We start from the raw sequence: 12,557 nt of genomic DNA, 5'->3' as shown, positions 1-12,557 counted from the left end.
ATATCTTCCTAAGCTAAAGTAATGTTTGGTAAGATAACTTCTAATTCTGGTAATGTGATTAGGTAGTTTTTAACCTCCCTAACTAACGCTTTAAGACACATTTCTGTGCTGACTGTGGTCACTGTGGTTTGTGTTTTATATTAAACACTAAACTTGCTGTATAGTAGTGGAGTGTATTGTGGCTTGTTTTGTGCTGGGGAAGCATAAGTTGTTCTTCCATGGACTCCCAAACTTCTTTTTGCTGGATCACTTTGATTCTGGGGATGAAACCTGATGCCCAGAGGCAATTCCCCCACTCCAGGGAATATCACTTCCCTTGTATAAGGTGCTACATAAACCCAATTTGTCTCTCATTAAAAGAAATGTTCTATGTAAAGACATATAAGCAGCTAGCTTTGCCTTTACTACTGTAACCCAATGCTTCCTGAATGTGATTCTTGGATTACTAATGAGATGCAAAATATTAGTGAATGGCTTCTTGTTTGCCTGCTGAACCAACCTGCCTCCACAGCCATTCTCATTTGTGAGGTCAAAAGCATATTTCTGGCCCTTAAAATACAGGAGATGCACCACTACTGCTGGTAAAGCAAGAACTAATCAATAAGGCAGGAATAGTGATTAAAGGCTGTGAAATGAATGCATTATTCATATTGTAAATCTTCTAAAAAACCCACACCTTTTCTGAGAGTCCCCTTTTCTCATTCTCAAGTAGACTGAGGCAGGCCAATCACCAGCAAAACAGTCCCATGGTTGGTCTGTTTGCCTTGATGCTTTCAATTGAAAATCTGCTGGCTGTGCTACCAGATAGTTATAAAAATACTTACTCTGCAGTATTAAATAGAAAATAGATGGATTTTAAAATTATCAGAGAATGTAACTTTGTAAACATGGATGCTTTCCTAATTCCTACATCTTTAAAGTACATTTGGTGGTGATGGAAAGTTTGTAAACCTTATGGACATAACGTTGTTACTGTAAGCATCTTGTATGATCTTGATAAGTAAAAGCAATCTCTGGATGATAATTTAGCCCATTTAATTTTTAAAAAATTATCTTTATTGACATTGTAATCACTTGAAATGTGCTAGTAGACTTTGTCAGGTTCCTTTGCAGACATCGTCTGAATTGTTTCCACTGCCACATAGGCTATACCATAATCTTATCTCTGAAAGACACTGTCTTAAAACATGTTGTAAATCTACTTGTTTGTTTTGTTTTGTTTTTTTCTTTGTTTGTTTTTTTTTTAATTCAGACCTCCATAATGTGAATTTTTTTTGTCTAGAAAAAATAAAATACAAAGCCAGTGTCAAAAGGCTGTGGTAAAATTTTCCTTTCTTAACATCCATGTGGTAGCAGGGCATGAAACTAGGAAGAAACTAAAGAAAATGGGTGATGAGTAGAGACCGAGCAATAAGGTGAGAGGTGAGAACTTAGGAGAGAACTAAGGTGTAACTAAGTTAGCTGTAAACAGCTAACTGCTGTCAAGTTTTCAACAGAGGACTTTGGTTTGGTTGCATTCAAATAAAAATTTGCACTGACTCCATTGATTTTATACAGGGAAAGAGCTGGGGCTGCAGGATTTACTCTTCAGTCTGGCAATCCAGATATTATGTGCCTGTCAATATGGAAGTGCCACACAAGGGAGAGAAAGAGATCACCTCCTGTATGTGATCTGCAGTCAACCTCTTCCCTAATGTTAACCAAAATTATATTTCTTGCAGGCTAGTGAAATATACTTTGTCCCCCTCAAGTAACTTGGACAGTAAATACATTTTTGAGGGGAGATTAACCTTCCCCCTTGCTGATGATTCACTTATTGTCCTAACCCAAAGAACTCCTGCGTGTCCTACTACACTGCCTGCCATGGCATTTCAGTACTAGGAAATGATCCCACACCTCCTCTAAACCTCTTTGTGCTTTGGAGCTTAAGCCAACTTTTTTCCAAGTTCTGCAAAAGATAATTCAGGAAGCTGCTTTGTGGATGGCAGTGGATGCAGAATTATGCCCGATATGCCATTTCAGGCATAACTCTCCTAAGCTCTCCACCTGCAGTGCCTACACAGAAAATCTGACTCTCATGACTTGTTTAGTGCATTCTTGTCACATGCCCTTCCTAGTCCTTTATAGAGGAAACTGGGCTTGGATTATAAGTGCTGGTTAGACAAACAAATAACACTGATGCGTGGAGCAGGTGAATCAGTGGAAGAGCTGATGGGACTCCTCAAGGACCTGCAAAGGGTCTGAAAATACTTGAAACTCTGTAAAGCATGTTTATAATGTCCTGAATTCTAGTCTGTGTCCATACACGCATGTAGTAGCACATTGAGTGAAAAGAGTATTATCTTTTCTCTCTGAAGTGAAACACTCCAGAATTATGCCTGATTTTATTAAACACAGCTGCAACACACGCTACGTAACCTGAAGCTTGGTGCACTCAAAAGTCAATGCTAGCAGAGAGCGCAGCAGTTTGCCTGTTCAGGGATGTGTGCTGTGAGCATGATGAATCTTTTCCTTCAAGAACATTTTACTATATTCTTTCTTTGTTACATTTACTTTTCTATTGATTAATCAGGAGAATGCAATTTGCAGATTGTTAACAGTGTTTTTTAATTGCTGGGATATCTTTATCTCTGTAATTGTCAGCACCTGAGGACTTACATTTGAGATTGTCTTTTATTTAGCAGAAGTTATGGTTTAAATGGAACCTTTGACTTGGAGGCCAAGCCTGTTGGTTGCATTGTTTTGGTGACTATTTTACTCATACTTGGATTAGATTAGTTTCATAGTCTATTTCATAGATACAAATTAGCCTTTTTTGTGAATACCTGTTTTCTACTGAGAGATTTTGAAAGATGGTTAAACATTATTTTTGCTTTAAGGATGGTTTAGTTCGGGTTATATCTTTAGAAGCAAAAAAAGATAAATTTGCATTGTATTAGGTGCATTCATTCAATATGTAATTTTTATTTCAGAAGAGAAAATTACCTGAAACTTTTGTAAAAGAAATGATTACTGATATATAGAACATTTTCTGTGTTCATTCACTCTTACAGATTTAAGGAAATGAAATTTCATTCATGTTTGGCATATCATGTGCGTAATCCCATAGAGTTCAAAGTCTTGTTTCCCCCTTCAGCACTGGGAATCGGGATTTCCCAACACAATGTGGTCACGAAAAATGAATTAGCACTGACGCAGAGCTCATGACCTCCTTGGCGCCAAGGGGCTACAGTTAGCCAATTTCCTGCAAGGATATAGTTCAAGGAAAGTTTCTCACCGATGCCTAATGTAATTTATATGATCATATTTATTTTTTCTTTTAACTTTTATAGGAGTGACTTTAAAAAAAATCTATTTTTAATATATACTTGAATACTATTCCCTCACTGAAAATAAGAATAAATACTATTGCCTTTGTATGTGCCCTGTTTGACTGCTAAGTCCATCATTTTGTTATTTCAGCAGACTTCAAACGTGTAATAAATAAATTTCCACTGGGTTGGCACTTCCTTTTTGTTTCCTGATGTAGGGATTTATTGTTCTTTGCAGGTCTCTTGGGATTTTGTGAGCTTTCTCAGAATGACTGATTTGAACACAAATTCAACCATCAGAATTTTAAGAAACTGTTCACACAGAAAAGCCAATAGTGGCAATTTTTAGAACAATAGTGACTGCTGCATATTGTATGAGATCAAATGCCTCTCAGGTATAACAGGAGATACAAACAATGATGGAATTGACTCAAAATATTGTTAGCCATGGGATTAGAGTCAGTTGCAGGGAAGGGTGTTAATATGAAAAGTTGTATAAGAAAATGTTCTTAGAATAAGGATTTCTCATGAGGCATGTGTTTATATATGCATAAAAATACTAATATTGTCACTTAGGTTACTACTACTCCTCAGCAATTTGGAAGCTTAGCACATAGCATGTAGGCCAACCAATATTAAAACTACTTACTGAACTCATAGGATAAGAATGCAGTAAAATTTCTCTACATTGCAAACTCCTACAACAGGAACAATACAGTTGAAAGACCACAATTCGGTCTAAACTATCAGTTAAAAAACTTCCTGAACCTTGTATAAAACAGCTTTTCTGTCAGTGAGGTTGCTTAGAATGCATTTACTCTTACTTAACAGTTCATTAATGGTGGGATGTTTAATTTTCTCTTATTTTTCCATTCCTTTTCCATGAGGTGTGCTTTGAGCTTTGCAGTGTTGCTCAAACTCTTGAAAAAGCTAACAAGAATTCTAGTTGATACCTGTTGCTTAATTTTGTGTAAAAACACTAACAAAAGTTACGTCTTCTCAAATTACGGTGTTCCAACAGCTAGAGTTACCTATTAAGTAAATGTAAAGAGTTTTCAGGTAGAATGATACTGTATTCATGAATAAGTGTAGTTCTTCCCTCCTTCAGCAATCAATGATGTTAGAACAACCTGTAAAGAACAGAGTGCTTGATGATATTTACCAGGCCTTGCTTCTCTGAAGACTGATCAGTCTAATGGTGATGCCATTAAAATGAACAAAGCCATTCAAATCAGAAGCATCAGTGATGTTAGCAACAAGCTGTCTCCTGCAGATATACTGGCTATGACTTGCTTTTAGCTAACCTTATCTTTATGTTCTTCTCAGAGGCCAAGAAAATTATTTATTTAGTCATTTATTTATTTTTGCTTTCGTGAGTACTGATTTTTCTTCCTGGGTGTTCAAGAAGCCCCCTAATACAGATGTTCTTCAATCTAAGCCAAAAGCAGATCCAAGAAGCTACCCTGTATGTAAGTCATGGAAGAAGCCAGGATCTTGGCAGCAGTGGTGGCTGCAGCCACATGCCCAATCTGGAGCCAGAAGTAGTAATTTTGCTTTAGGAACCCACATACACAGTGTTCTGCAAGACAATGGCTGGTGAATAACTGAACCTGAACCATGCATTGTGAAAGGGGAGATTTTTATTAACCCACTGGTTATTTACAGGCTTTTTGTCATTTCATTGTTAGAGTTACTAAAACAACAATAGTTATTTTGGAAGTATTTTTCAAAATAAACTACAGTTAAAGAATATAAGATATACTTCCTGCATGTTTTAAAGAACAATGACAAGGGAAACATTAACGGGTAGATCTTTAATAACTAAAGACTGTGATTGCAAAGATTTGTAAAACATGAATATTTGTAAACTTAACACAATATAAATCTAATGCAATAATGTACTAAATGAATGGATGAATTTCTAACACTTGGATTCTCTAAAGCATAACCCATTACTATTAATCCTTCAAAAGAATAAAGTAATGATTTTTTAAATATATATGTATTTGCAGCAATATTAAAACATCTCATGGCTGCACTGTCTATTAATGAATATATGAAAATGCTGTCAGTTTTATAGTTCCCCCACAGATGACACTAATGTACTTAATATGTATTTGAAAACATACTCTCTTATTTTTGGAAATTACCTTTGATAAATGCTTAATCTTACATATATATTTGACTTTTTTTATAAGTCTGAAAATGAAAGTAAATGTTAGTACTACATCTTCCTCTAACGGATGTAAATAATTTAGTCTCACAAAAATATTTCACTGTTTGCTTTTTTTTAAGCTTACCTTAACTTTACCTGAGTTTAATTCCAGATAAACTTCCACAGAGTGTTTCTGCTCATATATTTAGATTCTTTTTATTGTTTTCTGAAAACAATACAAGTCCAAGTTATTTTAGTGCTTCAGTAACAAGTTATTTGCTGTATTTTAAAATAAGTATATCTTAAATCATAGAATCATAGAATGGTTTGGCTTGGAAGGGACCTTGAAGATCATCCAGTTCCAACTCCACCTGCCATGGGCAGGGACATCCTGCTAGATCAGGGTGTCCAACGCCCGATCCAACCTGGCTTTGAACACCTCCAGGGATGGGGCAGCCACAGCTTCCCTGGGCAACCTGTGCCAGTGCCTCACCACTCTCGTTGTGAAGAAATTCCTCCTTACATCTAGTCTAAATCTGCCCCTCTCCAGTTTATACATATTGCTCCTAGTCCTATCACTACAAGACTTTGTAAACAGTCTCTTCCCAGCTTTCTTGTAGCCCCTTCAGGTACTGGAAGGTTGCTATAAGGTCTCCTTGGAGCCTTTACTTCTCCAGGCTGAACAACTCCGACTCTCTCAGCCTGTCAAATGGTCTATTAAAAACTGATTGGAGCAACAGAAACCATTATAGTATCTACTTTGATGTTAACCTATGAACTAAGTTGAACTTCAAGTGTTCTGTGTACCGCTAGCTCTGTGCCTTCAAATTATTGTACAAGCTGCAAGCTGGTGAAAAGCATATTCAACACATGAAGGCAACCTGAGCTCACAAATATTATCTATCCTTAAAACTGGCATTATCCTTCTGGGAAGGATCCTGTGACCACACTTCATCTGTCTTCACGTTGGTGTAAAGCATCTGCACTATGGAAGAGCACAGGCATCAGGTTTTTTTGTCTGAAAAGTCGTCTTACCTGCCCTTGAGCCCTGGATTTTTTCCACACGGTGTGAATGAAAACATAAACAAAACTACAAGGCTGAATTTAGTTCCAAAATGCTGCAATGGACATCAATGAGGATGCCACGAATGCAACATTAGTCTGCAGAAACAGTAACCAGCATCTAGCAGAATTAAAGCCTGTAATTTTTAATGGTAAGAGTGAGATCATAAATTGTCTTTTACGTTTCAAGTGTAATTTGCCAGGGTGATTTCTGCAGCTGTTATTTTTTCTTTGGGAGGCTTTCAACTGAAATAATTTCTATGATTTGCTTTTTAGATGGGATTTGCACACTTAGAATGTGAAGTTTCAGATTTGTTAGCAGTTATTCTTTCATATATGTACAGTTAAGAGTATCACTAGACAACTAAAACCAGATAAGTTTTCATGTTGGCACGATCATTGAAAGTAGAGAAAGGAAAGAGGTCTTCACAGTATTAGAGAGGAAAACAATGCCATTTGAGGTTAGATATAAAAGAAGCTGGGTATAAAAGGGAAATGGAAGATTCAGAGTTAACTGATATGCAAGAAAGGCTGCAAGGAAAATACAGATATTCTTCTGGGGAGACAGAGATATGTTCCAGAAATCTAAGAGAAGTAATTTAAGGTGAGAAAGGGGTCAAAGGGGAAGAGTTCAATGATCACATAAGGCTGAGCATAAATGCAGAAAATGGATAAATAATTTGTTGAAACTCAGTTGAAAGGTCAGTGTCTCTCAGGAAAGGATACAGTACCCTGAACATGGAAAAGTGTCTATAAGATGTTTTCATGATGTTTTTCTGAGATTTCCATAGTGGTTTGCCAACAAGTAGCAAAGACCAAGAACTGTGTTCTGAGTTTTGTCTTTTTATTTTTGGTTGTGAGCTGTTTTGGGTTTTTTTTTCCTCCTTGGAATGTGCTGTTTTGTAATCAATACATTCACAAGCTGAAGTGAGATCTCCTGATTCATAGCGTAATAGATAAAATATGCACTATTATAATGACAAACTGATAAACTACAGAAATTTTCAGAAACCATGTTATTGCAATATTGGTGATATGTTAAAGCTTGCTACTGTTCCAATTCCATACAACATTTGGCCACGAAAACATAAATAAAATGAGTCCATATATATTATTCTAAAAAAAGGTTCGAACCATCTAGAGCTTTTAAGAACTCTAGCATAATGGACTCTTAAGTTTGTATTAAAATGGCTAATTTTATTAGTCCTTCGTATTTATTACATTAAAAAAGTAATACCTGGTCCATTTGATCTTAGTATTTCATCACTCAATCGGAAGGTTGTCCTGTGTTTTTTCCTAGCAGTTTTATCTGAAACAGGAAAGGAAACCAGAAAGAGAACAAAAGGAATTAATTAAATAAATAATCAACTATTATTTTCATTTTTTCAGTACAGTAAAAATCTTATATTAAAAATTACAATATCATATTGAATAAACTAGAAAAGTTTTGAAAATTCTGAGTTGATCTTTAAACTTTTCCAGTTGAGAGAAACATTTCATACCTCCAATTAATGCAAAATTAAATAATATTTAATCCATTAAGTAATATTTAGAATAATATAGTCTACTCCTTGGCTTATCAGTTGATGAGCTTACTGGTTGCATAAATTATTCCATTGCTAGCTTATGACATAGATGTGATTGCTCATTTTTTTTCCAGAAAATCAGAGAGAGTGAGATGTTAAAATTCAAGAGTTTCTACAGTTTTCACTGAGATCTGAAGACTGAAAATGAGAACACTGAGGGCAATACTAACACTAAGCCTTTCAAGGTGATACAGTACAAGTGCAAGATTTCATGCTGGTCTTTCAAACAGGACTTAGAAAATTGATTTACTATCTTGTTCAACTATCTTGTGCAACTAAACATTCCAGCAGACTAACACCACATACTGTAAATAGTATGCCCTTCTGCTAATACAGGTAGAGAGAGGTTGCCCTGCATAATTTATGGTCTCCATATATTACGATATTGAAAGACTACAGAAACTGTTGTAAATTCTTGATGAAATGCAAGTATGAGTCTGTTTACTTTTAAGTGTTTTACTGCAGTTACAATCCACATTGTGTCCCGTCTCATACTCCCCCCACCTTGTATTTTTTGTAGAAAGTACAGTGGGGGGTTACACAAATAACAATATAAGCTTTTTATTCAGTTAGTGCAGAATAACTTGTATATAGAATTATTACCTATATTTTAAGATCTTCTTTTAAGCTGTATTTTCTCTCTTTTATACATTTTAAGAATATAAAGTTATTATTTGAAATGAAGATGAAAATTGCAAGAAAAATACTGAATAACACTCCAAAACTGAAAATTGTGTAAATCTATTATCTACTTTATATAAAAGATACAAGGAAGATCTGCTATGCAGATTATGCCACCACTTTGTATTTCTCTACAGGTAAATGTTTGCTTAAATATAGATGATTTTGTGACAATACTGAGATAAACAGAATCACATTTTATCATTTAGAATGGGAAACCTGTAGCATACGCTAACGACAGAGATACTGTGTTCTTGTTATAATACATTTTTCGAAAAAAGGATATTTTCATGTAATCAGAATTTGAGCCTAATTGCCAAAACCCACAATCAACTGATTGCATGTTGTATCATCACCCACATACCATTGAGAATGGTTGACCAGTCACTTGGTGAGATATAAAACTCCATTGGTGGTTACTTTTAAAACTAAGGTCTTGGCTTTCTTTAAATCTTAGCTTTACTTAGTGATCTACGTGATTTATGTCTGGATATGGATATCCAGACATATTTATGTCTCCATATTTGTTAATTAGTAAGTTCAGTAAGTTAAGAAATTTTTAAAAATGTATTCAAGAAAGTAATTCTTACTAAATGCTGATGTTTGTAATAAAGTTGGAGCTTCCTGATCAGTGGTCTCATTTTCAAAGTCCCTGCCTTCCCTTCCCTACTCTGATGACTTTGGAGTGTAGTACACTCAGTAGAAATCCAAATATCTACTTAGCCAGAATGGTTTTATTAGATCTGTTTTCATGAACTCCTTTTGAATAGTTTAGACATGTAAAGAAAGCATTGCTCAGTTCAATAGTTCTTTATTTGTCCAGCATCCTAACATGTGCTTTTTATAATCTACATAGAATTACTTGTTGGAATGCAGTTTTGCTCAGTCTTCACTTGTGTCCTCCTCCTTTTTAATCACAATAACACATTTTGTCTGTTAAATACTGGCTTACTTAGCCTCTGTTCCTAGTTGCTGATTTGGTCTGTCTTTCCCCCTCTGCTGCTGTTCTGTTTTGGGCTTGGATAGAAATGAAAAATCATATTCTGAGAGCTTCACCTGCAGTGTGTTTTCTCAAGTCTTCATTAAAGTTTGCTCTTCAATTGATTTCTTAAGACATTTTTATGTTCCCTTCAAGCAGCTGACATATAGAAGTGGATGCCTGGATTTTCAGTAATACCTAATGAAGTTTTGACTAAAACTAATTTCTTGATATTAGATTGACATTGCCAGTTGTAACACTATGGATTTGTATTACTACTATTCAACTGACAGGAACTGTGTGTTGCTACACTAGCATGAAGTTGTATTTCAAAGTAAAATGATCATCCAGAGTTCTAGTTGCATGTGATTGCTAAGCCAATACATTTCTCAGTATCTGTATGCCTAAACTCCCTCCTATTCTCCTATTCAGATGATTAATAGCTGGCCTCTTAAAGATGAACATTAAAGACATTAGATGTGCAGTGGAAAGTGTGAACTTTCAAACTGTCTCTCATTCAACTTGTTAGACTGTCTCAACCCACAAGTAGGTCAAAGCAGCTTTCGCTCAGTTTTAGGAACCCTTACACTTAAATATGCAAGAATCTAGAAGAGCCAACCCCCTCACGCCCACCTTTCTAGGAAATAATCCTGTTAATTCATTCATATCTCTTCTAAGAACTGCTGCTCAGAACCAGCATTTCAGACTAACGACCTCTAAAATTATTTTTGCAGATCTGCCTCCTCCAGTTACAAAAATTTTGCTTAGTAGATTTGCTTGTTCCATTTCTGCATACAATAAAGTTTCTACAAAAATCCTTCTAACTTCTGAAGCATGTTCTATGCACATTGCTCTTCCCATGCAAGTTAAAAATCTTACCTCTTTTTTGAGTTGTAGATGTTTGATTTTGCATTCTCTTTAATAAAGATATGGACTGACAATTTTTTTTGTAGAGATTATGTCAATCAATACCAGACTGCTGGAAGTTCTTTCATGTCCCTCTTGGAATATAAATTGTATTTTTTTCCTTCGAAGTATTTTTGCACACACATACATTGTTGATCAATATATGACTGTATGAAACAGTAAAGTGCATCAAAGCATTCTGAATTATTTCGTTGTAAATTTTGTAATATAGCCTGTAATACTAAATAAAGAGCACAGCTGACATTTTCACTTTCAGATTAATGAACTTCAATAGATATTATTTTATATTATTCTTTAGAGACGCTAACAGGAAATAAAATAAAAGGTGAATATATTGGAATGTGAATAGTTGCTGCAGTCCCCTAAACATAGTCCTTATCCTTGGGCAATGTACGTGATCTCCAATATTTTCATTCATTATTAATTGTGTTTGCTTTGCTAGGTTCATTCAAGAAACAGAACTATCACTGGGTCATGAAACACTAAGTATAAGACTTTCTATTTCAAACAACATACAAAACAGGCATGAGAAAGTGTAGTCTTCCTTTCATAAAAGTGTTTTCTCTTAACCAGCTTCCCCCTTCTTTTAATAATTCTGTTAATGAGGCTGAATTGTAGTTCCTTTCTATAGGCAGACAATTAAACTTTCTCACCATTATATAATACAATTTCCATTTTATTTTAAACATACTTTGCATGATATAAAAATATTGATCACAGTGAGCTTTAACAATTGTTACTGCTATAAACAGAAATGCTGCACAATGGTTTTAGTGGAAATAAATTATATAGTCATTATCTCTTTAAAAAAAATCATAAGAAGTAGAACCTAGGCTGTTTGGTCATTGGCAGAAAATAAGTCCTTATTGAGTTCTTTTATAAAACATGAATCCCAGTTATTTTCCACATTTGCTTTCCATGTCTTGAGAAAAGCACAATGCGTCTGTCTCTGAAAGCCCCATAGGGTTTCTGGTGAACATTTAATTCCAAATATTAGCAAAGTTTCTGTTGCTCTTTTGTTCTAATGGAAAAATGTACACCAACATAGCAAGTAGTGCTCTCTTCACTAATTCATAAGTGGTCTTTTCCAATATGTGGGTACACAGCGGCACACTTCTTCGCTAAAATAGAATCCAGAATCACAGCGTTTCGTTCGGACTGTACATGGTGGTCTGTAACAACTAAAATGAAAAAAAAAAAGGTCATTAATATAGCATCATTATTTACATAAACCTGGAGTAGAAATCTGTGTAGATTTAGATTGTCAGTTCTCAAGGGGTAATTTAATTCCTACAAATATATATCTTTTACCTTCTGTTTATGTTCTTGCAACTACTTTGAATTTGACTATTCTTCACAAAAGACAAGGAAAGAATAATGTTATTGAAGAGAAACTATTCTACTGCAAGAGATACTCAGGAATATTTTTAAGATATTGCCTGGTTGTAGTTGCATTCTAACCTTAGGTAGTGTTTCTTTAAATTTGAAAATACAGTAGTATATTTCTCTGCTTAAACTGGTTTGTTATGACCTACTGCATGCTGCCAGTTTGAGGTGGCAATCCAGAATAAGGTGAGGCCAGTGGGGATATATCTGCACTACCTATGCAATAGTTCAGACCCTGCATGTTTCTGATAAATCATAAAGGAAAAAGAACAGAAATAGTCCCTATTTGATCAAAAAAAAGTTTAACAGGAATACAGCATTAAATCAGAAGTAGTATCTACATAAAATGCAGCAGAATTTTTCTTCACAGATTCCCTGACCGAAAAATAGATGTTATACAAAGATAATATCTGTGGTTGTCCCTGAACTCTTCCTTTTCCTATTTTATTTTTCTATTAAAACAAGAACTT

General features: G+C 35.0%; 1 protein-coding gene across 2 annotated transcripts in view; it reads right to left on the bottom strand.

Moving 5' to 3' along the window:
- Positions 1-4,851: 4,851 nt before the first annotated feature.
- The window catches only part of VEGFC (vascular endothelial growth factor C), an 82,587-nt gene continuing 74,881 nt past the window's right edge, over positions 4,852-12,557 (bottom strand). The window contains exons 7-9 of one of the 2 annotated variants that reach the window (XR_008449670.1): positions 10,654-11,882; positions 7,766-7,837; positions 4,852-5,692 (exon numbers count right to left, since the gene is read on the bottom strand). Coding sequence is in view for 1 of the 2 variants with exons in the window: in XM_054065521.1 (XP_053921496.1) it covers positions 11,768-11,882 (115 nt within the window). In the remaining variant the exon portion in view is untranslated. Of the gene's footprint in view, positions 5,693-7,765; positions 7,838-8,114; positions 11,883-12,557 lie in introns of those variants that run through there. The other variant, XM_054065521.1, reaches the window with a different exon arrangement.

Source organism: Cuculus canorus, chromosome 4 (genome assembly GCF_017976375.1).
Source record: "Cuculus canorus isolate bCucCan1 chromosome 4, bCucCan1.pri, whole genome shotgun sequence".
Taxonomy (NCBI): Eukaryota; Metazoa; Chordata; class Aves; order Cuculiformes; family Cuculidae; genus Cuculus; species Cuculus canorus.
Note: the sequence above shows the minus strand (reverse complement) of the source record. Positions and strands in the feature narration are given on the sequence as shown.